The sequence below is a fragment of the Dysidea avara genome, chromosome 3, assembly GCF_963678975.1.
Source record: "Dysidea avara chromosome 3, odDysAvar1.4, whole genome shotgun sequence".
NCBI classification, from domain to species: domain Eukaryota; kingdom Metazoa; phylum Porifera; class Demospongiae; order Dictyoceratida; family Dysideidae; genus Dysidea; species Dysidea avara.
Window position 1 is genome coordinate 22,278,204 of NC_089274.1, and position 26,429 is coordinate 22,304,632.

Genomic DNA, 26,429 nt, shown 5'->3' on the forward strand with positions numbered 1-26,429 from the left:
TACAGTAAGTTGATAAATAAATAAATAAAACTAACGAGATATATACATGCAGTTTACTGTTTTCCTAATGACTGCATGAAGGTTGATAAGTTTAGTTCTGACTCATATCGACTATCATCCCAAAGTTCTGTCAAATTTTCTAGCATTCCTTTCAAGCCAGGTTTAATGTCCTTTGAAGAGGGTGTGTCACTGCTACCAGCTCCACCCACAGAAGGATTTGCAGCCATTCCCCCTAAACTGAACAGATCTAACATCTGTGATGTGTCCATACTCAATAAACTGGAGTTGTCTTGGTTGATAACTGTATTAGCAATGTTCAACTTGAACTGCTGAAGACTAAGGGTTAAAGTTAGCATTGAAGTTGGGAGAAATTGAATGTTGCATTTCTTACTTCATGATTTTCTCTTCAAGCGTTCCTCTTGTCACAAGACGATACACGTTCACAACTTTCTTCTGTCCAATCCTGTGTGCTCTGTCCATGGCCTACAACAGTACAGTTGACCATCAGTAGTATAATAGTAGTAGGGAATCCCAAAACAAAACTTAAAATGTTGCCATTAAAAATCTTTTTATGAAATGAACAAACTCTTCACAGAAGAGTCTTACTATATACCCAGTGCCAAACCTAGCATTTAAAATACAATTACTCCACTGGGGAATTGAAACGACACTGTTGTCCCCACCATGAGGCATTTGACAAGCTCATAAGTATGTTTTGTTGCTACCTTCTATACAACATCAAATCTCTGTATTGCACCTGTGGTTTATGGTGGGGATTTGACACACTAGGTTTGCCCTACTATGAGGCAATACATTTATAGGAGCATAATAATTCTTTATACAGAAATGATAGTTAAAGGATTCATTCTTTGTATCAACGCTTTAAATTGTTTGAAGTGAGATTAATTAAATAGCTGCTGGATCTTCAGTTATCTGAACACCTTTGTTTGTATAGTTATCCAAAAGTGTTCAGATAAGTGAAATTGTTCAAATAACTGAAGCCTATTAATTTATATACAGAGCTTCATTCAATTACTCTAATTGGGGCAAGCCCCACACTAGGAGTCAGCAGTGTAATGGACATGTTTACAATAAATTACAATATAAAGCAGATACCTTACACGTGCTTCCAGACCATTCTCCTTATACACTGTGCATAGTCCATATAAGTGCGTGTAATCGTTCATTCCACGGAGGAGTTAACGGCGTAGATTACTGCTTAGCCATATCTGGTATGTGTAATGGTTCATATCACGAGAGTTATTGGTGTAGATTACTGTTATGCCATGTGAGTGATGTCTGGCCACGTGTAACTATTGAATGGATACGGAGGAACGTCTTCGATGTAGGAGGGAGCAGTACAGGCTAAGAAGGGATGCAGAAGCTCGTGAAGAGGCAGAAAGGAGAAGGCATTGAAACCGTATATATGCAGCATCAAAGAGCTGCAATGATGAGGAGACTTGAAAGAACTAGAAATGTACACGTTAGCACGTCCCAACCATCTCCGCAAACTGTGCTGGCGCCATTCAATTGCGAACTTCCTTCGTTTAATGATCCTGCCATCATTAGAAAGATGTGTGAATTTCATAACAGCCTGCTAAGTTTAAAATCTTCATTTTGTTCAGTCTGTATGGAACATTTTCCCTCTATATCTGTTGATGTCATGAATATTTGTAGAAGATGCACTAATAATAAGCACATGCCTAAATTATATTCTGTGGACAAAAACACGAATCCAGGTCCAGTACCACCCGAACTTACTGTAAGTCAGTGTTGCTATTGTTTGTAGCTACTATATATTTGTCTCCATCACCACCATCATCAAGGAGTAATTCACCATCAAGGGGCACTCCATCACCACCACCATCAAGGAGTAATTCATGCACACCATCACCATCGTCATCAAAGGGCACTCCATCACTGCCATCATCAAGGAGTAATTCATCGTCAAGCAGCACTCCATCGCCATTGTCATCAAGAAGTACCCCATCACCGCCATTTTAACTTTACACTTTGTAAATTGTCTCATGAAAAATCATAATTAAAATCATATATAATACAATAGCTCAAAAAGTTTATATAGCTATACGATTCATAATATAAGCAACCAAGAGTTCATAATATTTGTGTGGGAGAAAGTGTCTAACTTGATTCAGCAAAATCACTGCCTATAGCTATATAGATTCATGCCAATTAACAATTTGTGGGCAGAGCAGCAAATTCTGCGACGATGAGATAATTGCCATCACAGATGCAGCATTAACCCGTTGTACATCCATAGCAGTTGATTAGAAATTGAGAAGTCCTATTGTCTTCAGTCTTCTCCATGACTCGGGAACTTATCCGCCACACCAACAGAATGTGCACCAAGCATCAACACAGAGGGGGGAACGTGGAAAGAGATGGTTAAAGTAGAATACTCTCAGATCAAAGACTTGACCTTATCAACACCTATCATATCATCAATGAAAGCTTTGCAGATGTGTACATAGTAATTTTGCACAGGCTATATATTGATTCTTAGACACTCTCCTCCATAAAATATTATGAACTCTTTATGCAGTTCCAGAATTCCTTACACTGTTTTCAGTAGGTTTCACTGCCATCAATACTTCAAAAATATACACTCAGGCTCACCCCATGATGCTGTTAGCATCTGTCTAGTAGAACAGTCATTTACTCCAATAGGTGAACATTAATGACAAAATGCTCTAATAGAACAATCATTTTTGGTGTTCGGATAATCAAGGTGTTTGGATAACTGAGGTTTGGATAAGTGAGGATCCACTGTATATTGATCAAATTTGCCACAAATAGCAGAACACCATGACTACACCCTTAAACAATTTCCCACATGGTATATAAGAAGTCTTTTATCATTGCTACATTAGAAGTACAGGCTAATGACTAATAGTCTCGTACCCAGACTGCTTTTTCCCTTTTGTATTTGGGTGGGGGAAAAGGTGTTGTATATTGTTGCAGGAATTGTTGTTGTAGCCTGTACTTCTAATGTAGTGATGATAAAAGACTTGAGACATGGTCTTATATATACCATGTGGGAAATTGTTTAAGGTTGTAGTCACAGTGTTCTGCTATTTGTGGCAAACTCGATCATTATACAGTGGATCCTCTTATCTGAATCTCAGTTATCCAAGCACCTCGATTATCTGAACACCAAAAATGACTGTTCTATTACAGTATTTTGTCATTAATGTTCACCTATTAGGGTAAATAACTGTTCTATTAGAGTAATTGAACAACGCGCTTTTTCCTCCCACCCAAAAAAAAGCGGTTGGGTACAAGACTAAATGACTAATTCAGGACTTTGGAAAATGTCTGCTCAATGAGCTCTGTCATATCTTTATCTTTTCATCTCCTTATTCTGACACATCCTTGTCTTTTTTATGCTACATCATTGAGTAGGGTGGATACGATTCATGTATCAGACAATTAACAAAGAGTATTCTAGCAGACTATTTGTGAACTTTGTGTGCTAATTATTGTTAAAGGTTTTACAACCTAGTAGGGATCACTACAATACAAAGTGCTTACACAAGAAGGATCATTACCTGAAAGTCCTTACCTTAGCCATCATCAATGAACTATAATAAGAGAATGGTGTCAAATGTATGAGGCTAATAAACTCGAATGACAAAACATGTAACAAATAGCTGTTTCACTTAGTTTTCATTACATAGTTATACAACGGGCACGAGTGCTCTGCCTGATATGAACGCACGAGCCTGAGGGCTGTTAGGCCCGAAGGCAAGTGCGTTTATACAGGCAGAGCATGAGTGCACGTTGTATAACTGTTATGTACCACTCACCTAATAGGTGGGGAGAGTCTCACAAGACAGCTGTAACACTTATAAAGGCCAGGTTTCTAACATCGATTGTGGGTAACCAAGCCGAACATTGTGATGGCGTTCCCTCTATAGTACTGCAGCCACCTGAGATATAGAAAGCTAGTACGCTATGGGTTGTATCACTAACCTGCATTCATTGTTCGACTCTCATCATATAGTGCTCTAGCGTGATCACTCAATTGCCATATAGAATAAGCGCCAGACAGCCACACTAATCGCCATAGTGATTCTCTCGAGCGAAAAAAAGCAGCTAATAGATGGTTTAAGTAAACAAAACTTAACTACTAAACGATATTCTTACTATTTACACTGGCTAAACTCGAATCTGGTGGCATGACAAAAACTGGTTACCACAATCGAACGTAGAGGTGAGTATTATTTAGAATACAATAGTTTTATTGAGTCATTGTCGAAGTAGACTACAGTTTAATCTGGGCTAAGATGGCACCAGACTAGTAAGGTATATAAGTATGTTTATATATATGTAGACTAGAGTTGTGGCCACCGCGTTGGCTTTTTCGATCGCCATTGGCTGCTTGTTAAACATTATACGTATTGGTGACGTTATGGCCCACAATTGACCTTTACATGTCAGGCTATAAAAGAATTTGAGTGATCTGTGAGGTGTTTCTCCACCTATTAGGTGAGGTGTTGCAGCAGTCTCGGCTGCCGGCACTTGTGCATTGCTGAACAAAACCGCAGCCAGTGCAATACCTGTATATTGCATTGCGGTCGGTGCATTATAACTTACAATGCACTCGTTGCGGTCTGCAAGAGTGCCATATACAAATTATGGCACTGGTGGGGCCTTTGAACTGCCCACGCAGAGTGGTACATATATATGTAATATATAAACCATGGCTACGAGGTGTATATAAGTGCAATACACCGAAGTGGTTCATATGATATATACCATGTTTCTAATTTAATCCGCACTACATTACTTACTAACAAGCCATACGCACACAAACCAACTTAAAGTATATACTTACACTTAATTTGCCATAGTTTGGCATGGTAGACACGCTGGAAACGTCCCTCTCACAATTCAGCTCTCACAATGAAGAATCAAATTGATTGTGGGACTTAGTAAACATATCTCCGTATATCGCCAGGACTTGTCCGTTCATATCAACAAACGTAGGAGCAACGTTACTTGCTGCCACCCATCATCGAAGTCGCTAGGTATGGGTATAAAATGAGTCCAGTGGGTGGACTCGTACTGGCTGGGGTGATTGATCGCCTAGCGTGACAAAGGCTATTAGCCTGAGTCATCTGGGTGATTAGTCATGCTAGTGTGGGCATCATTCGCCCGCCCACGTCGGGCTATCAGCCCGTAATCGTGACACAGTAATGTGTCATGTGACATCCCAGGTGAGTATATATATACTCACCTCAGGTAGGTATATATATACTCACCTGTGTGTTGGGGTGCATATGCCCTATATGCAACCAGCAGTGCCTTTGAAGTTTCACGTGATCATGGTATATATATATATATTCTGCCCATAACACAGCCCTACATATTGATAACAAAACATGAAACTTACAGAGGGTCAATTCACTTATTTTGACTGTTGGAAGTCTGGTATGAAAATCACAGACAATTCTCATTTCAGTATCGTGCAATATACAATAGCCGGTACAGTATGTTACCATTTTGTTTTTTTAAAGTCTTCATTTCGTTTTTTTAAAGTCTTAATTTCGTATAATTTCGCTCTTACGATTAGAAGTTGTGTTCCTAGGATTAGGAACAGTACCCTAGGGTTAAAAGCAACGTTCCTACAGTGCTCCTAGGATTAGGAAAACTGCCATTAGGATTAGGAAACCCTAGGATTAGGAAAACCACCCCTAGAATTAGGAAGGGCGCTAGTAGGATTAGGACAACATTTTAAAACATTAGGGGTATGGGTTAGATATAGTGATTTACTTTTGTAACATTTAAATATAGCGAAAATAAGAAGAGTTGCCAGTTAGTAGCAGTGGTGAAGTGGTTTGGAATGCTGCCTTTCAGGCTGGAGGTCTGTGGTTCAAATGCCCATTGTAACAACCTTTTATTTTCGTTTTTTATACATTTGGGTGTCATATTTTTTGTAAGTTAGATGGTAACATATGTACCTAACGGCTTTTTGTAATATACAACACATGAAGCCATTGATATGTTACTGCAAATTGCAGGCAAAAAGAAATGGGGCGTAAAGGAAGACAAAGTCAGTCTATGATATACCTGTACGCATTGCAGTATGCCAAAAGGCATGTTTGGCTAAAGTAATGTTTAGCTTAAAAAATGAAGCCTGAATATACAGAGTTAGCCACTAATGAGTTATGCTGATCTGAAAACATCAGATAATATTCTGATAATAAATAAACTTATCTAAAGCATTTCAGGTCACTCTGAAGTCATGTTTGGACTTGGTTACATTGTCAAGTTGTCATAAAGAAAGATGATGCTTACTTAAGTTGATATATCTAGAGGGAAAACACAAACCTTCATGTTCCCTACTACAGAGTACTACCACACTGTATGATAACATAACAAAAGTTACTTGTCAATAATGAACTTGTCAGTTCATCGCTGCATTACACTTTACATGATGCACTTTCAAGTTGACTTGTCTATATTACACAGGGCAACAAAACTACAAAATATTCAAGTACTAGAGATGTGACAAGCACATACACAGACATCAGCTATACCTACATAATGTGAAGATATCTTGGTTGTTTACAAAAAGAAGGGAAAGTAACACATGACGTTTAGCGAAGTGCACTGCTAAAAATGCTGTGTCAATTTAGGGATTTTCCCACATTGCTACAGTGCCAAGAAGGAATTTTCCCTCATAGCTACTACCATCATCTCATTTCACTTTTTTTATCTCTGGAACTCTACTTCACTTTTAAGTTAATAATATTTTGTTCTTTTTGATACTATACTACATCATGTCAGTAACACACACCTGTAAGTCTTTCATAGGGTTCCAGTCATGCTCAAAGAAGATGACCGTGTCAGCTCCAGTCAGGTTTAGCCCCAACCCTCCAACCTGTGTTGTTAGTAATAACACATCAATGGATGGATCATTGTTGAACCTGTAGGCAATATGTTGTTATGAATGGGTTGTACATTGGTGTTCTAAGTGTAGAATTTCTAGTTAACTAAGCACTATCTGATGCATTATCTGACACATTATAAGCATTTTAGTGACACATGGCATATACTCAAACCATAAAGCTTCGTTGCTTCATATGAACAGTGTTTTGTTTGTTTCCAGTTACAAACTGAGTAGTCTGTGATGCAGAACTTCCAACTCTTGTGGTGGTTCTGACACAGCTGTAGCAATACCAGACAGGCAGAGAGGGATCTTTCCATATGCATGAATTGCAGGCAATGACACGGGTATATGGATACTAGCTATACAATCAAAACAAACCCAGTATATAGTGGAAAAATTAAACTATAGTAACTAAGATTATTTCTTCTGATGTATAGCAAAAATTTAAAGTTTAGCAGCTCTAGTTCAACGACCAGCATCACTACTTTCACAATTTATTCTCAGTACTAATACTAACTGAAACTTTTTGTACTCTAAAACTATTGTCCATGACTAGAACAACACTACATGCATATTACATCCTTCCCCTCATAGTCACAACAATTATCATCCAATGGTTGACTAACTAACACAGTTATGGCATCAATAGATCCATTAAATTATCATTAGCTATGATAATTCATTTCAAGTAAAGACAAAAGACAATGGATAATAAAAGAAAATCACCTTAATGGCTGAATATTTAATACTGAAGGGTTTTAATGGTAGCCCATAAGGATTATAACCAATTTGTATGTAGTTCTATCACAAGTGCCTGACTTATAATACTAATATGGGATTATAATTGAGTAGGGCTAATATTGGTACAGTACAGTATACAATTAACTTGCTTCAAGAGGTGTTTCAATTAGAATTACAAGAGCGTTTGCGAAATGTTTCAGTGCACGAGGTATATTGCACAAGCACTCTTGTGTTATCATGTATCAGTGACAATCTTACCTGGTAACTGTTTTAAACCTTTGGTTTAATGGCAGTGATCCGTCAAGTCTTAAATAAGTCACTGTTGGCATCTGGGCCCTTAACAAGTACAGAATATTAGATAGTACACATTTTCAATTAGAGTTCCCTTACTTAAACAGATGCACTTCAATCAAGTCTAGCATCGACTTGAGTTGACAGAAGACCAGCACACGATGTTGTCCAACTGCAGCGGCAGCAGAAGACCCTGTCAAGTCTCCTTCACCAGATGATTCATGACCAACACCAATACCACACTCATGTAACAGCTGCCTGTAAACATATAAACAACCTTGTAAAGTGTCGTACCTGAACTAGCAGTTTATCTTTCACAAGTACTATACAATACAACAGTACGTGTATTTATTATAGTGTAGAATAGTTTCTGTGCTTAGAGTTATGACCACCTGTATAACAGGCCTTCTCACAAGCCCCTATTGTGGGGGAGGACTTATGATGACAGAATTTTTTAGTGGGAAACTTTTCAGTGCAAAGCAGCATGAAAACAATTGAATGTGTACAATATTCAGTAAGGATGTTTAGGTCTAGGATCATTGACTAAACTCACCAATATCTCACCTGTGCAAAGACAATAACAAAATTTGGTACTTTTTTCCCAGTTATGTATACAAGGTAGCAAAGAACTATTATCACACTGTGGTTCCTTTTCTTTTGACAATTATATTATTTTACAAACATTATTGTGAAACAAAACTTTGTTTAGCCACACACACTTATGACAGGACGCTCCTAACACAACATGGCCAATGTTTGGGTGTGGTGGTCCAGTGTGTACACAACACTGCACACTAACACTACATGATAACTTTAGTGGTGGGTTTCTCAACAATAGTATGTATTGTTCATAGAACAGTAATGTTTCAGCCTCCACAGGTACCAGGGGGTAAGACAAGAAAGTTTACTATCTCACAGCCTCCACTTACTTTAAGGCAACCATTTTTGCTGCATGCTCAATGTCCGTCAAGCTGTCAGGATCAATATTGTCTGTAATTCTGGTGTATAGTGGATGCTTTTGGTTCAGCACAAGTAGTGGGTGATTACAAACTTTTCTCAGATACTGCAAAGCCTGGAAAAATATATTTCTCAACATCCAACAGTTATGCTATCAATCTAATCACACCTGAAAAACATGTGTCTGCTGGCTTGTCACTTTGCTCTGTGGTTGGTCCTCTTCAACCATCAGAATGTTGTCAACTTCTTTTTTAGCTTGTGACTTTGAAAAGTCTTCGTACAGCTCCACCTTAAACAAGAAGCAGCCACATAAAACAATGTGGGGGCAAAGTGACAGAGCAATGTTTATCTCATACTTGTAGAGGGCTGAGATTGCAGTAGTAATCTTGAATGATTTTAGGAGGGAGGTCATCAAGTACATCTTCCTTTAGCCTCCGTAGCACGAAAGGCAACACTTGCTTGTGTAGTGTCTCCATTGCCAGTACACCTGTATAAGATAAAACAAAAATTGAAAACTTTAGAAGCCATGTACTGATGTTATGAATACAATTTACATTAGCGTATATACATACTTAATAAGTTGTTCAATAACTGTACAGGTGTGTACATACATACTACAATACCTGCTTCCTGTTCCTTTGATGAAGACTTTGAATATCTGCTCAGCAGTATCGGCTTCCCAAATCTCTCATTAAACTGTTTTTGAGTCCCAAGAAATCCCGGTAACAGAAAGTCAAACAGTGACCACAATTCCAGCACACTGTTCTAAAAACAAAACCGAAACTTCAACTGACATAAATAATAACATTATGTAATAAATTGTCAGGTGCTTCTATTGAGTCTTAGTGGAATTATCTCAAATTGAGTAAGTACCATATACACTAAAACATTGTTCTGTAAAATTAGTTAAGTAGTTTATGGGCACAGCATACTTGTACAGGAGTTCCAGACAGGATAAGTCGGTGGTTGGCTCTCAGCAGCTTCACTGCTTTAGTTATCTGTTGGTGATGAAATGTGTACACAGAAGCTATAGGCATACTAGCATACTTTAGTCTTTGAATTCTTGATCACATGGCCTTCATCCAGGATGCAGTAATTCCAATTAATCTTACTGTATTTCAAAATACAACAATTTACTAGAAATACAGGAAACACAATTTCCTGCCTTACCTGAAGAAGTCTATGTCATTCCGAACAATGTCATACGAAGCTATTACCAATGAATTCTTACATAACTTAGACTGCAGCCTGGTATTAAGGAAAAATACTATCAAACATGGAAATGGTCACTGCTAAAAACCCACATGTGCCGCTCCTGGGGTCCCCCTACATATTGTAAGGTAGTGAAGTGCTTGTCATTTATAAACTTGTTGACTTCGTAATGCCAATGAGGAGTCAATGTAGGTGGGCATACTACCAATGAAGGTAACGGCTTACAATCAGCATTCTTTGTGGCCTAAATGAAAGACACATTAGTGTTATTATTGGGTTACTACAGGGCATGGGCAATGTGTAGTCTAAAGTGTATACCTTATAATGTTCTTTTCTTGTCTGGTAGTCTCCAGCAACAATGCATATTGCTTGTAGTGTCTTACCTAATCCCATATGTGATAACAATATGGGTTAAGGAATCTCATAACACTACTCTCCACCACGCTACACACACACACATGCACGCACACACACACACGCATGCACGCACACACACACACACACTATGCATACAGGATATCATCACAAAGTATCCCATGAAGGTTGTACTGGTTGAGAAATGCCAGCCAATTAATGCCATCTTGTTGGTACCTCCTCAGTTCTGCCTTTACAATAGATGGCACCTTGTACTGTGATAACTTGCTGGTGTCCAGCAACTGCTCAAGAAAGTGTCTCTCTTTTTCTCTCCGTTCTTTTAACTCTTGAGACATTTCATCAGGACTTTCCACACCAGCCTGCATGGGAGATTTAAGCAGTCAGTTGACACAGGATATACACTACACTACACTGCACACGCACACACACACACACACACACACACACACACACACACACACACACACACACACACACACACACACACACACACACACACACACACACACACACACACAAACACACACACACAACACACAATCACACACACAATAACACACACACACACACACACACACACACACTATACATTCTCACCACACACCTCCATTGTAACAAAAGTCACAAGGTTAGCAAAACAATGTGACGCCATTAGTCTGACATGACTATCCTGGTCACTCATTCTTCCAAGTGTAGGCATCACCAACAAGACAGCATAACACAATACATTCATTCCAGCCACCTCCAGCAAACCTAGCCATGTCGAGTCAAGGGAAAACACAACACTACACTGGAACCCCACTCAAAAACAACCCCCTGAATAGGTAGGTTAATATATTCTTAATACAGTCAAAAAAGACACCCTGAAATGTGGACACACTTGTATACACTGTCATATTTCTAAATTCCTGAAATCACAACACCTTCTAAATTCCTGAAATCACAACACCTTCTAAATTAGGACAGTCCCAATATAGAGAGGGTTCCAGTTTATATAAACCACAATGCCACATTGTTCAACTTATCGTAGTATATAGCATTACAAAATAAACAATGTGTCATTGAATAGCTGATGTTTCATTTACCACTATGGCGACGTGTTGAATTTCAAATAACATGCATGTGGTTACCAGGATACAGCCAATAGTTTCAATAGCTCCTTGTCTATTGGTGGCACTGCTGGCGTCCCCCATCAATGGAACAATCTCTTTGATAATAAACTGTAACAAAAATATAACACACAAAAATAATATTACAACCAATTGCAAAATCCTTTACCACATTATGATTACTTTCAACAGCATTAATATTAGTGTAGTCCCAACATAATGGGATAGTTTTGCTGCTGCTATTAAACAACAAATATACATATAAACTCACATACCTCCAGTACTCTATGTACACTGGAGTTAGCCATCACAGAAATACACCTGGCTGCCATATGTCTTATGGCGGTAAAGTTGCTCGTAACGCATGACAATAGTTTGGGCAACAATGACAGCACCTGTGCATTGATGGGATACAGAAAGATAAACAAAATCACCAAGTGGAAATATTGTTAACAATACCACCTCATGTGTATAGTGGCCACACGAGTCCAAAACATAGCTAAGGTGCACTTTACAACCCCATTTATAATACTACCTCATTATAGTGACCATGTCAAGTTAGGTCCTAAACATAGCTCCACAGGAACTGAATAGTGAGGCTTTACACTAGAGTAATTGGTGAAATAGGTGTTACTAGGAGAAACACAGGCACCTGGCCATTCTGTCACAAGATTCTACAACCATAACATAAGCCCTAGGATTTGGAGGTTACTGGAAATTCACAAGCCAGCACTGTTTTGTTATTGGTGGTTTGAAGAATAAAATTTCAGAAGAACCCACTGGTTAATGTTTGGAACACTAGCTCAAAACATGTGGTTCGTGTGGTACATGACCAACCCTCTTTGAGCTACAAAACACATATCATGTTCACCTGTGGCTTTAGGTTGTCATCGGCGACAGGAACAACAACTTCTAATACCTGAAGGGCATGCAAGGCGCTAGTGACATTAACCAACACAGCCTCAGACAAGACTACATAACAACAAAATATGGGCATTGGTAAACATGTTACTGCATCTCACCATCTCCAACTGATTGAGGCAGTCGTTCTAATGATTGGACTATACTACTCCAGAGGTTTGGTAAGGTGGAGAATAGTTCTGACCCAAAATGTTCCGCCAATTTGCCAACAGTTATCACGGCACCTCTTCTCTGCACTTGAGATACCTTCACAAAACAACATCACTTATTAAGTCATGGCCCCTAAGACACTTGAACGATGGTTCTGTAACACTTAATCAAACATGCACACTAAAATGTAACCGAGTTGTATTTGGTTAGGGAAGTTTTGAATTGTAGCAAGCTTAGAAACATGCTCACAATATGGTCGCTGAATACTCAATGATCTCTGACAATATTTCCTCACACTTTGTATACCTTCATTCCCCAACTATTGAAACTATCTCAATTACTTGTGAGCATATTTACCAATACAATTGAATGATGCAAAGTAATGTATACCATATTATGAACAATAACAATATTGTCATACAGTAATTTCCAGGTAAGGAGTTATGTATCATTGGCAACTTGAGAGAGGGTGACCTGAACTAAGGAAATATGAAAGTAAAAAGAGGAAGTTGGTTGATGATAATCTGTGTATAGCATCAGCAACTTCCTGAGTAAAGCCATACAATGACATTACATCACTCTGCTATATAAAAACCTTGAGATTTACTACCAAGTCAGTCAGTTAGTTGAACAGCAGTGAAGGCAGCAGTAGAAGGACAGAGTGAAGAGAGAGAAAGTCAAGATAGGTAGAAAGGATTTGCTACTGATGTATACTCAATTTGAAAGGACAACTTGCTGGACTCTTTTATACAGTAGAAAAGAAGCACTAGTACACAGTCATATAGTGTTATGTCTAGAGTTCCAAGAAGAAGGAAGGATGAGGATTATTGGCATTCAGTGGTGTGCAGAGTGTGTCGGAGCCGGAGGTTCCGGAGAGACAAAGAACCACCTCACGAGTTCTTCTCCGGATTCTCTGTCTCAGACACACACTGCCATCACCAGCCAAGACAACAACAGCAGCTACCCATCACTGAATGAAACTTGATCTCTAATTCTTGGTTAAATGGCAGGACATAGCAGTGAAGCAAGTAAAGCCATCAAAAGCTACAGCAATACCAAACACATTTCCTCTGTCATATACCATGAAAATCATTGTTGGTTACATTCAAGGTTAGTTGGTATGTATACCACAAGGACAATCCCAATGTCATAAGACTTTCGTAGAAAGCCAGCACTTATATTCATGTCTGCAAATCTACCAGTGAAATTGCAGATTGCATAACTTCTATTTCCTTTGCTAGTTAGCTGGCTTACCTGGTATTAGTTGTAGGTTAAACATAGAGGCCATGTGTGTACAGTAAGTGTGTGTGTGTGTGTGTCTTGCAATGGTGTGTGACTTCAGGGAAATGGTGAGGATAAGCTGGATGGCTTTGTGGCCCTGTGAGGGAAATCTTTGTGATCAGTTACAAAGCACATCAGAGAAGAGGATGACAGGGTCTTCAACTTTGTGTTGAACTGTGGAGTTGGCAGCTTGACCATCACAACCATCGTGGCAACGAACCAAATGCTTTCAACTACACACTGTTAACAATGTATAAAGTGATGATAGCTAAGATGGGATGGTTAAAGAGGAACAATCCACTGGTTGATGAACTTACAATGTAACATCCACTTGGTTGCTCAATGGGATATTGTACTAAAAAATTTGGGATGTAAGAATTACCATTTGTATTGAAATTTAAGTATCATTCAAATGTGTAATGGAAAAGAACAATAAAAAGTGTTTGTAGAAGAAAAGTGGCAAATGGGTAGCACTTCAATCTTTAAACTCTATTTAACTGTGAACAGAATATTATTATGCCAAATTTGTCAGCTTCCCTCTCACCACCCATATAAGGTAAACAAATCTGGGAAATCCCCTTGCTTTTGAATATTGTTCAATGAAGAGAATAGAGATATGTACGTACAACTGGCTTTTTTTTTTACTTCAACACAGAATACTAACATCTCCACTGGTACTAGATTTGTCCTCTGCTGTGCTGACAGCTTCCTTCAGTTGTTGTGATATCTTCCTGCTGCCTCTGTGAGGGTGGGGCTCACTGGTCTGTAGAAAGAACCAATCAAAAGAATTTAATTCCAACTGGTGTAATAAAATATTTATAATATTCATTACATGTGGCTATAACCCAACTGCTGATGTGAGGTATCACAGATAGAAAATAAATAAAGTATATTTAATTTTAACCAGACCACACTGTGTAACTTGATATATCTACAAGCACAACTTCAAAAAATTATTCCATACATGGAAACACACACTTTTGCATTAGAACTACAGTGGAACCTGTTAATCAGGACACTTGAAAATGAGGACACCTGTATAATCTGGACACTTGGTAATGGTCCCAAAGTATCCCTTAACATGTAAACTGACTTGGAAAATGAGGACACCTTGATAATTAGGGACACTTTTGGTTGGTCCCAAGGTGTCCTTAATACACAGGTTTCACTGTAGACACATTAGTGTCCTGATATTCAGAGTCTTCTGTTTTTATTTTGTGTACTAAGGGGATACTTTTTGGAACCTAATTAAGTGTGTGGATCGTGAGGGTGCTCTTGGACTATTGAAAATGAGAGTGCCAAAAAGTACATAAATATCTCCTTCTATATAAACTGATGTAGAAATCAGGACACATTGATAATCAGGATACCACTGGTTGTCCCAGGTTGCCCGTACTGTATACAGTACTGTACCTTAGATTGGTGGTTGGTTAGTGTGATAATTCCAATATTCCATGTCCACAGCTCCACCCCTTCCTTGACCTGCAGAGCCTGTGGCACCACTGGAGGGGTGTGGCTGGAATCTGCACAGAGAAATTGGCACAAGTTTTTGATTATCTTCGGGTTAGGGCACGGCGTCCGCTCCTTGCATAACTCCAACAATGCACAAAGCCATATGCCTGCTTGTTGCTACAGAAAACAACACCAACATGTCCCTGCATGTCATGCACATGGCAACTAGCGTGCATCAACATATTAATTTTTTAGAAAGCATATGAGTGAAATAAATACAGTATAAAAAACAAACAGTCTAGGAAAGCATTGAAAAAAGTACAAACAAACAAACAAACAAATAAACCGCCAAACATAAAACACTTGTGAATAGGTACCTGCAGTGTTGAGTTAAGTTCCAATTTAATGGAATCCATGATTGGTCTGATTATGGGATTCAGTTTTGTTGGGAGCTTCCGTAGTGAGATGATGGCACCAGCGATGCAGTTATGCACCCTAACCACACAACATACACATATCATTGCACAGTACGCATGCATGCAAGCAAGCACGCACGTATGCAAACACACACACACACTGTAGTTAGTTATATACTTTGTGTGCAGCTTCTGGTTCTCATCTTGTAGTTGTCCAAGGGCTGCTAAAACATTTCGTTTCTTCTCCTCAAACTCCTACAGCATCAAAAGAGGCCACACCATCAACAAACTACCATATAAAGAAATAAACTCCATATAAAAAAAATAGTTTATTGTACCATGTACAGAGTTGTACTAATAATTTGTTAGATTATATTAAATGTGTTACATTAAGTACTACTGTGTTTCCCCCCCATTTTGTGTGGTCAAGGATAATCAACACTGAGGGTACTAAATTTCACTGAGCCACTGAGGGTACAGCCCTCCAGCAAGTATTGCTGGCAAACACTTTTGAAGATGAAATTTAGACAAGATTCAGTGGCCTATGATATAGAAATATCATGCTTGGGAAACCATGTAATGTGGTAATAGACACTTAATGAACCGGCCAGTCATTACCCTTAGTCCAAAGTAAAAGTATATGAGATGATAAACGCACATGCAGTGTCTTATATCCAGAGGGTCAAGTTTCCACTGTGTGTTGCTCATCTCTGCCCAGAGTTGGAGTACTGACCCCACGTATAATTTGATAAAAATACAGCAAGTGTACACTACAACTCTTTTATCAGGAGTTATGAATTGCACATATTGTCTTGATTTCAGGGGTGTACTCTACTGCAAAATTAATGGGACAATAGGTAAGTGTCCTGATTATCAAGGTGTCCATTATTAGGGAGTTCGTTTCAACATAACATACAAGAAATTAGTCTCAGCTTATGGTACTTTTATTTTTATTTATTATAGTTTTACAGCAAGGTCTGTAGGACACCTGGTCCTATAGACTGTTTAAAGTTGCTATGTTTGAAAAGGTGTAGAAAGGAGAAAAAATCCATGACTGGACCTGGGCAGCAGCCATCCGATTAACGCTCGAACACTTACAGGAGTCTGCCAGGCAGTCAGGTTCTCCTTGTTAATTTCATGTATATGTATCCATAGGAACTCTAGAGAGTAACTTATTATCTCAAAGTACCCCATGTGGAACCAAATGGACATTAGTTTATTTATTAAGGCTTTACAGCACAAGTGCTGAAGGTCTGTAGAACACCAGGTCCTACAGCCTGTTTGTACATACCTCTTGTTCTGAAGCTGACAGTTCGATACTGACCAACTGTTGGTAGTCATCACTAATCAGTTGCTTGGCAGCATCAACACTAAATGCACCACTGGTGGAACAGGTTTGTAGAGTAATATGTACTTTTCTGAGTAATAGCTGAGTTTGTACCTTTGTTGTTGGATGCCTATATCTGAAGACGGTTTCAAGCCTTTGCTTTGCATTGTAATAGAGAGAATCTATTGAAGGATAAGTACACATCACACACACAAACAGTACATACACACACTACACACTCATAAGACACACAAGCATGCATGCATGTACGTATGTATGTATGCATGTACGCATGCATGTACGTATGTATGTATGCACACACATTTCATAATAGGTGCTTGTTTTTATTGGTACTGTATGTTAACCCAGGAATACTTTTAATGTGGTATTACAAGCAGGACTTCCCACAGAAGGGCTTTATCATGCCTCACGAGTGAAGGTGAGAGAACATGGAAGTCCCATTTGAATCTTATCCATTATGTGAGCCATGGACATTTGTCCCCAATTACCACCAAATCATCAAATCTCCATTAAGACAGTCAGGTAGACTGGAACAGAGTTTCTTGTACAAGGAAATACCAGCACACATACAATATCAACATCCCTTCGTCCTCTGATGCGTTGCTGTAAGTATATGTGATCATTAGCCAAAGTTGATAATGTGCCTTTAAACAAACATGACCTTCTTAAAATTGGGACAAATATTGTGGCCGCAAAAAAATCATATTATAACATTTTCACCTTGTGAATTTAGCAGTCAAATTTTCACCTCATAACACATCACATTTGCACCACTCCAGTGCTGTAGACAACACTTCATGACTTAACAAGTGTCTATAACACTTCTCACAATAGCACCAAATTGGGGGATGGCATATTATAGTAGCAACTTCAGATACCTTGAGACTACGCTAAAGTGTGTCCTTTCTTATTACTGATTTCGGAGGTCCAAAGATGTGCACACTATTACAAGAACAAGTGTCTTGACTATCTCACTTTGCATACTGTATATACTGTATATACATTTCAAAGATGAAAATTTCACAGTTTGTGAGCTAACAGGAAAAGAAATCATAAGACAACATTCTGACTTGTCATATCTGCGAAAATCTTATCCTGGACACTGCAAATATTCCCCCCTTAAAAGATTAGATCTTGAGTAGCAGAAGAAATAAAATTTGGTGTTAGATAATTTTTCATTGCCAACATTAAATTTAAACAAATTCTTAGTCTAGTTGTGTACATCACACAGATGGTGTATTATTAAACTATGGTAGTATTTTCCTATTGATAAAGGTTTTTATCTGACTATCTTTTAGTTGCTACAGTTTGAACTTCCTATATACATGGGGTTGTAGTCATTCACTGGATGATGTTGAAACTAGAATGTATGTACATCGAATCACCTGGTTAATGTGTATACCATAGACGGTACAAAGTTTTAAGGCAAACACCATGCACATCCACACTATCAAACATCAGGTTATTGAAGTTCTCTTCATTCATACAATAAAACCTTATCTACTGGCTACCTCATTATAGTGACCATGTAAAGCGACGTCTAACAGTGAAAAATCAAGGTAGGCAGTTACAGTAGTAAGTCAGTAGAAAATTCTGCAGAACAACTTTTTAAAAAGTTCTGTAGCAACTTATTGGAAGCATTTTTGGCCACTCTAAAGACACTTGGGTTTTATCCTGCCAAGGGAGGCTGGTTTCTGGTTAATATTTTTTGAGAAAGTGCAAACCCCAATATACAGCACCACCGTACTGCGTACTATATGATAATGACCAAGTCAAGTAGGTTTCATGACCTCATTAATAAGACCATTTTACCCATCATATTGACCATCTTTCTTAGGAGGTGAACATTAACTACATAAGTGTACTTGAACTCAGATAAAATTGACTAGAAAAAAACCCCATAAAAAGTGTCTGTTTACGATGAAGATCATGCAGCGACAACAGCATAGCTGACATTTATTTCTCAGCCTATATATACTGTGTACCTACACGAATTGGGACCCTGATATCTCCCTTCTGAGTGGGAAACACCTCAAAGAGATTATATTACTCTCTTAGCTACAGATTCACAATCCATATGAACCAGCACATTATTTAAAAAGTGTTCCGAGATTGTATTTTTAGGAAAGAAAAATTAGAAGCACACACAGAATCACTTTTCTCTGAGTCTGAGTGACTGCTAGAGTTTTCGTTACAAGATTATACATTTAAATTAATAAGTGCACGACCTTTGCTGCATATACAACATGTACTAAATGAGTGTTGTATGCAAGAAAAAGTCTACACAGATTCCCTAGGAACTCTTTAAACTAGTCCTCCGTACCCAACGTTGGCTAGTCATACATATGTCATCATCAGTTGCAATAATTTTACTGTCTATGTGAACAGCTGACACCAAATTAATTTTATGCACACACCATATTGTTAAACTGACTACGGAATCCCTGTACATCACATCCTGATAATATAAAGATTTACATACATAATAGAAACTTGTGAATGAAGAACATATAATTACCTAAGAAAGAATTATTAGTAGAAGCCAAAAACATGTTATGAAGTCAGAGAACGCTAAACCCTACAAAGATTGTACAAATATGGCAATTCTGGTCACCTGGCATTCCCTCTGAAGATTGACCAGTAGTGGAATGATGTCGGAGTAGATAGGCTGCTCCAAGATGGCCACACTCAGTTGTGCCTGTACCTCATCCAGTGACTGAGGCACCTGTAATGTGTAATGTATAGTAACGTACAATGACACACTATGACATAATAAGTGATACATTGAAACGCACATGTATGGCACACCGTGTAACACTACTGGGAAGAACATATGTAGAAAACAACTACTACCAAATATGGAATTAAACAATAAGCATTTCTCTATATTGTTTTGGCAAGTGTTTACAAAACAACTGGATTCACCCATACCTACATACCATGTTGAAATTTTAAAAACACAGAATTCGATAATGTAGTTTAATGGCACACATGTATACGCACATGTCATGTATATACCATAATTATGATGAAATGCCACTAATTGATGTACAAAACACATGCACACACGCCATAATAGATGCTTTTGGTTTCGGATAGTACAATAAAGAGACTTGACAACTTTCTAATGTAGATATTTACAAACTACGATACCGCTCAAATGCAATGTTGTCTCGTGAGAGTGTGAGCATCTGAAAAAAATTGTTAATTAAAGGGCATGACACCCATTTTGTTCACGAAGTATCCATCCCAAATTAAACGGGATGGATACTTGTCAGTGAAATGGGTGCCACGCCCTTTAATTAGCAAGTTTTTAAATCACTTGCACTCTTGCAAGACAAAGTTACACTTGAGCTGTATATGTAGATCTATTTTAATTATGACAGTATTTTTAATCAATTAAGAAGTTATTAAATTTGTTCATTGCAGAAAAAGTGTTTGACTGTCACGACAACTTGCAACCTATGAGAAGGGCTTATTGCCCCAAGTGCATGCAACAATGATTTTTTTTCATGGACAAAGATTACAGAAAAGAATGTCACAAATTAAAAAGCTTACAATACAGTGCATGATTTTTGGATTTTAAGACGAAGTCTGGTATCAACATTTGCAAGCTCTATTTTCACAATGCCATGCATGTATGTGCTTGTGTACTTTTAGCACATGTTGTGCACTGGTGAATGAAGGAAGGTTTGTAAGAGTTCTAGGGACACGGATATTAACAATTTACACTGTAGAATACTGTACTTAAACAGGTTGAACTTTTCATTCTGATCTGTGATTAACCTCTTCTGAATGGCAGAACTAAAGTTGTGAACAAACACAAGTATACAAGTCCAGGATACTATGGGATACTACACACCATAGCATTCATACTGTATAAGGAAGCAACGTGTTTATAGTACAGCGGTGCTTAGCCTACTTGTGTAGGATTGTTAACATCAAAGGTTTTAACAAATATCTTCATTTTCCACTTATACATAAATTATATTCATCAGGTAAATATTTGTTGCAGGTTAGTCCAGGCTACTGAGCCAACTGGTCTAGTCTCAAACATTCATCGTCCTCATCGTACATGCCTACATACATAACAGTCAGACCACAGTATCATTCTTGGCAGTCTGTACATGCATTATTATGACTATCAGATAAAACATTATAATGAGAAATAAAGCATCAGACACAAAGTCACAATATTAATATCAAATTATGAACTCTTGTTAATGTACACAGCATGGTGGAAATGGTAGTGCTATGAAGTGAAACTTCATTGTAAAGGAGACAATTGTTCATTTTGTAACTCATTTGTTTCAGTAAAAGGTAGAACACTACTGTAAACTATGGTTTGGTACTAAGAAAATTTTAGGCTGCAACATGTTAACTGATATATCCACTATGGCTTTGAGAATTACTGCATCTTGCAATGTTAGCTGTGGCAAGTCCATCACTTTTACATGTGTTACTAAAGTTATACAAAAGTTGCTGAAATATGCAGCATAGCTTCATTTGTGGGTGTGTATCTGACTATAACGTGTCATATTCTTGCAGGCCAAAACTCATCATGGTGTCGCATTTTGTTACTCTAATATGGCAGATCAAAGGTTAACCTGCCCAGTTACCAGTGTAACATGTGTAGGAATAATTCCATTGTGTGAACTGTGTGTATATTGGTGTTACCAAGAATGGTATAGGATGGTACCAAGTGGTACAAGTGTGTATGATACAATGTACGGGTGGCCCCAGTCTTCTAATGGTTAGGTGTGATCATGTACACGGCAGCCTTTCTTTGTATTGTGTAAGTATAACTGTGGATGAAAATGTCAACTGTCCACATCTTGTAATATTAATTTTAAAGAACGAAGCAGGGTTACAGTGATAAAGTTGTGGAATCATAGATACTAGAATACATAATGGATTGGAAACACAATACATTTTACGGTTACGGGCTCGATACGGTCACGTGATGACATTTACGGGGCACAGCAGCATTTTCAATAGGCACAATACATTTTTGTCGAATTCGCCCAGAGTTTTCTCGAAAACAGGTATCTTGTTCAATTCGTTTATACTTTTTTAGCACTCTTGAAGGTATGAACTTTTCTTTAGTATAGCATGTATCGCTAGACTCGTTTTCACAAAGCCAGGAAACCCCCACAGCCACTACCGTCATGTAGCCATTCTTTCGCTTTGCTTACGGAAAGTAACTGCTGTACAGTGCTAAAAATAATTATTTTGTACTCATTACTATGTGGCGAAACTGCTCAGCACTTCTAAAACTCTGTATGTAATACGCCCTATGCACTAAAACCCCCACACTAGTTTTTGAACACAAATTTCGCGTTCCTTCCTTCACACCTTCGGTTGTACGAAACGACTAACCTTCAGTCACAAACCAATAAATAGCTGAATTCTTTAGCAATGATTTAACGCTTTATAAAACCTGTAATAGTAGTCTCAGTGTTAAGAACAATTGCAGTTTGTACACTTGGTAACGTTGCCATAAATCACGTGACCGTATCGGGCCCGTAACCGTAAAATGTATTGCATTTCCAATCCATTATGTATTCTAGTATCTATGGTGGAATGAATGATTGTAGTAGCTATTATGTGGGAAACACTACTTTTCTGGAACCCTTAAAAATTTTTAACTGCATTAGTCTGTTTCTGTTAACTTTACTGTGTTACAGCAGCAGTTGTTGAATGTGACTGCTTTATTAGAGGTCACTGTGCTCTAAGTCTAAGAGCATGGTCCATACTCTTTAAAACAACAGTACAGCTCTTGTTGGTCAAATTGAACGCACACCCTCATGTCTGGGATGATTTCGGTGGTTAAATGTGAAAATATATTAGCCAGTTTACAGAAACAAAGCTGTTTGACTTCTGTGCAATCATCCATTACAGGACTATACAGTATGTGATACTCTCCTCTCCCTATTATTAACTCTTGGTATTGGCTTGTGTGTATTGTATACTTTACAGCACTACAAGACTACATTAACATATTATTATAACCATCCATGGACACACAAACACCACTTGCTAACTCACTTATTTCACAGGAACATAAAACTGTTATATTACCAAACGACCCTCACAGCTCTTTTGTGTAAAGCTGAAACATAATTTTGCAAGCATACGTAGATGAGAGTTTAATAGTTGATTGAAAAGTGTATATAGTAACTTTGCAGTTTGTCAACAATGACTGCCTCAATAATGAAAAAATGGTTTTAGGGGCACACTCAAAAGGAAGCAAGAGGTTTCAGGGAAAGTCTGGTTACTGTGATAATCAGGTACTCTGCCCTACTCTATAACACTGTGGTAATCCCATGGTTAGTGGGGAAATAACAACAGCAGTCCATGGTCTCGTTAAGCTATTGATTAGAGTTTGCTTTTTATGGATCACAAAACCATACGAAGCACAGAATAACATAGGACATCTTGAAATGTGGACGCCTTAATAACTTACGACCCGAAATGACCTCTGACCAGAAATCAGTACACCAACACTTCAGAATGAAGTCAAGATATGTAAGGTTGCATTAAGCACAACAGAAAAGGTTAATTCTACAAGATAATTTTAATTTTCAGATTTGTAACCATTAAATTATGTGGAATCCATAGATATTAAAATCACCAAATTAATAACTAGCATTACAATTTTAACAGGTTTGTGCATGCACTGAACTTAACACAACTGGACACACTGAATTATCGCTACTATAATTCTCCTAGCTTTCAAAACAATATTGTACTAGTACTACTACTAGGTAATGTACGTACTAATACAGTAATGTACTAACAGTAATGTACTACTAATAATGTACTAATAATAATGTACTACGTAATAGTAATGTACTAATAGTAATGTACGTACTAACAGTAATGTACTAATAATAATGTACTACGTAATAGTAATGTACTAATAGTAATGTACTAATATAGTAATGTACATACTACATATGTACCACTCTGCGTGGGCAGTTCAAAGGCACCGCCAGTGCCATAATTTGTATATTGCACTGCTGCAGACCGCAGCGAGTGCATTATAACTTATAACGCACTGGTTGCGGTTTTGTAGACCACAACGAGTGCATTATAAGTTATAATGCACCGACCGCAGTGCAATATACAGATATTGCACTGGCTGCGGTTTTGTGCAGCATAGCACAAGTGCCGGTGGCGAAGACCACTACGACACCTATAGCTTTCAATATCTCAGGTACTGCAGGGGAACGTCATCGCAACGTCCGGCTTGGTTACCCACAATCGATGTTAGAAACCTGGCCTTTATAAGTGTTACAGCCGTCTTGTGAGACTCTCCCCACCTAATAGGTGAGTGGTACATAACAGTTATACAGCGTGCACTCGTGCTCTGCCTGTATAAACGCACTTGCCTTCGGGCCTAACGGCCCTCAGGCTCGTGCGTTTATATCAGGCAGAGCACTCGTGGCCATTGTATAACTATATAATAAACCTTCATCCTACCTCTTTAGTGTCAGTCGTCCAGAAGCTGACGATGAGACTGGCCACCATTTTGTGGACAGACATGTTGGTGGACAGTAACTGTATCAACAGCTGAACCAAGTTGTTTACTACTTCAATGGCTTCTGGTGATGATGATGATGTAATTAGTGACATAGCTAAGTGTCCCACAGCTCTGTGGAGTGGAGGATGTAGTGTGACACATTGTACATGAATGTGTAGTGCGTGTGTGTGTATGTGTACAGTGTATGTGCATGCGTGTGCACATGTATGTCTATTATAGTATGCATGCATGTGTGTAGTGTGTGTATGTTGTGATATACAAGTATGAGTGTCCCTACCTTTGTATCTACAAAATATATTGTGTGCATGTAGTATGTGTTTATACTGTTTGTGCATGTAGGTGCCTATAAATCAATCTCTGTGCTATGCACACACACATGCGCACACGCACACATACGCTCATGTGTGCATGCACACACTACAGGTACACTATACACTCACCTTGATCCCAGTACTCTACACTTGATTACAGCCTCATCTTTCTCAGTAGCTGACTCTACTCCAACAGTTCCTCCAATATAGATCACTCCACCAGCTATACTGGAGGAGCCAACAGGCTACAACAAACACAACACAACACATCACAACTGCAGCAAAGTGAACCCTTAGGTTCATTATACCGTAAGCGTAGAAATTTTTGTGGATTTTGTGGTTTGCAGCTGATCCACGAAAATTAATCCACATAAAGCTGATCCACGAAAATTAATCCATTTAGAAACTCATTTCTCAGCTCAAGCAGAGCTATTAACCGTTGCGCTACGTACGACCTGACGACAACACATGCACCTGTTCACCACATGAATAGATACTGATGGCCTTGTTCAGTATCTAAGACTCCTCTTCCAGCAGGCAAGATTCTTTTGTGGTGAGTCAACCCCACAAAATGGTTTGCTTAGTCCCAGATAAGTACGCTAGCATAAATGGAGTAGCCAAAGCTGTTAAGCTGTAGCTAAACCTTAAACGCGACCTTAAATCACGAGTTTTGCTCCTCGAGAAAATAAACTGGCCCGTCGAGATTAAACCACGAAAATTATACCCATGAAATTTAATACACTTGCAAACCTGTCTTTTTGACAAACCACAAAAATTTTACCCACGAAATTTAATACGCTTACGGTAGGACAAATACCTCATTAATACAAATATGACCTTGATACGAGGTGGTCTTATTGACGAGGTTATGAAGTATGAAAACTAATGGAAAGGAAGTAACCAATCTAATAGAACAACCTCAACACATTAACAATATTTACATATTACTTTAAATTTGCACAAGTGACAAGTAGACTGCTGTTATTGAGTCATTGATTCTAAATCTAAACTTTTAAAGTTGTACTCCTTCCTATAGAATGGTGTGTTAAGAAGAGTTTATTTGTAAAGCTGAACAGTAAGTATACAAGGTCAAATGCTGTATACAGGCCATGCAGTTCCACATTTGATTATAACATTCATTCACAGCTCTGTTCTGTTCACTTATTCCAATAGACCATACAGTTACAAAATACTCTAATTGAACAGTCAACAGCATCTAAATATAAACTGTGCATGGTTTTAATTATACTGTCAACAGGTGAGTGCTCTTGAACAGGTGCAATGACGATTCTGTAGAAGATGATGGATTCCAAGACCACTCTGTAAATTTTGAATTGTTTTGAGCATGTCGCTTACTTCAGGTGCGATAACCCTCCACATCAAGTAAAGCATCACCTTGCTTG

The 26,429-nt window shown here is 38.2% G+C and overlaps 1 protein-coding gene across 3 annotated transcripts in view; it reads right to left on the minus strand.

Annotated features, from left to right (window-relative positions):
- LOC136250262 (TATA-binding protein-associated factor 172-like) overlaps positions 1 to 26,429 on the minus strand; it is a 35,701-nt gene continuing 9,272 nt past the window's right edge. For all 3 annotated transcript variants that reach the window (XM_066042443.1, XM_066042442.1, XM_066042441.1), the window contains 29 exons: positions 25,156 to 25,271; positions 24,655 to 24,826; positions 19,784 to 19,894; positions 17,263 to 17,330; positions 17,113 to 17,203; positions 16,000 to 16,076; positions 15,783 to 15,900; positions 15,367 to 15,582; positions 14,618 to 14,716; positions 12,624 to 12,768; positions 12,473 to 12,573; positions 11,877 to 11,996; positions 11,631 to 11,712; positions 11,097 to 11,245; positions 10,634 to 10,851; positions 10,436 to 10,508; positions 10,210 to 10,361; positions 10,076 to 10,153; positions 9,953 to 10,016; positions 9,838 to 9,903; positions 9,529 to 9,670; positions 9,262 to 9,392; positions 9,075 to 9,194; positions 8,878 to 9,020; positions 8,048 to 8,206; positions 7,916 to 7,993; positions 6,824 to 6,953; positions 392 to 483; positions 1 to 336 (listed from right to left, as the gene is read on the minus strand). In XM_066042443.1, the coding sequence (XP_065898515.1) occupies positions 54 to 336; positions 392 to 483; positions 6,824 to 6,953; positions 7,916 to 7,993; positions 8,048 to 8,206; positions 8,878 to 9,020; positions 9,075 to 9,194; positions 9,262 to 9,392; positions 9,529 to 9,670; positions 9,838 to 9,903; positions 9,953 to 10,016; positions 10,076 to 10,153; positions 10,210 to 10,361; positions 10,436 to 10,508; positions 10,634 to 10,851; positions 11,097 to 11,245; positions 11,631 to 11,712; positions 11,877 to 11,996; positions 12,473 to 12,573; positions 12,624 to 12,768; positions 14,618 to 14,716; positions 15,367 to 15,582; positions 15,783 to 15,900; positions 16,000 to 16,076; positions 17,113 to 17,203; positions 17,263 to 17,330; positions 19,784 to 19,894; positions 24,655 to 24,826; positions 25,156 to 25,271 (3,594 nt within the window). In that variant the 3' untranslated portion in view covers positions 1 to 53. The remainder of the gene's footprint in view (positions 337 to 391; positions 484 to 6,823; positions 6,954 to 7,915; positions 7,994 to 8,047; positions 8,207 to 8,877; positions 9,021 to 9,074; positions 9,195 to 9,261; positions 9,393 to 9,528; positions 9,671 to 9,837; positions 9,904 to 9,952; positions 10,017 to 10,075; positions 10,154 to 10,209; positions 10,362 to 10,435; positions 10,509 to 10,633; positions 10,852 to 11,096; positions 11,246 to 11,630; positions 11,713 to 11,876; positions 11,997 to 12,472; positions 12,574 to 12,623; positions 12,769 to 14,617; positions 14,717 to 15,366; positions 15,583 to 15,782; positions 15,901 to 15,999; positions 16,077 to 17,112; positions 17,204 to 17,262; positions 17,331 to 19,783; positions 19,895 to 24,654; positions 24,827 to 25,155; positions 25,272 to 26,429) is intronic.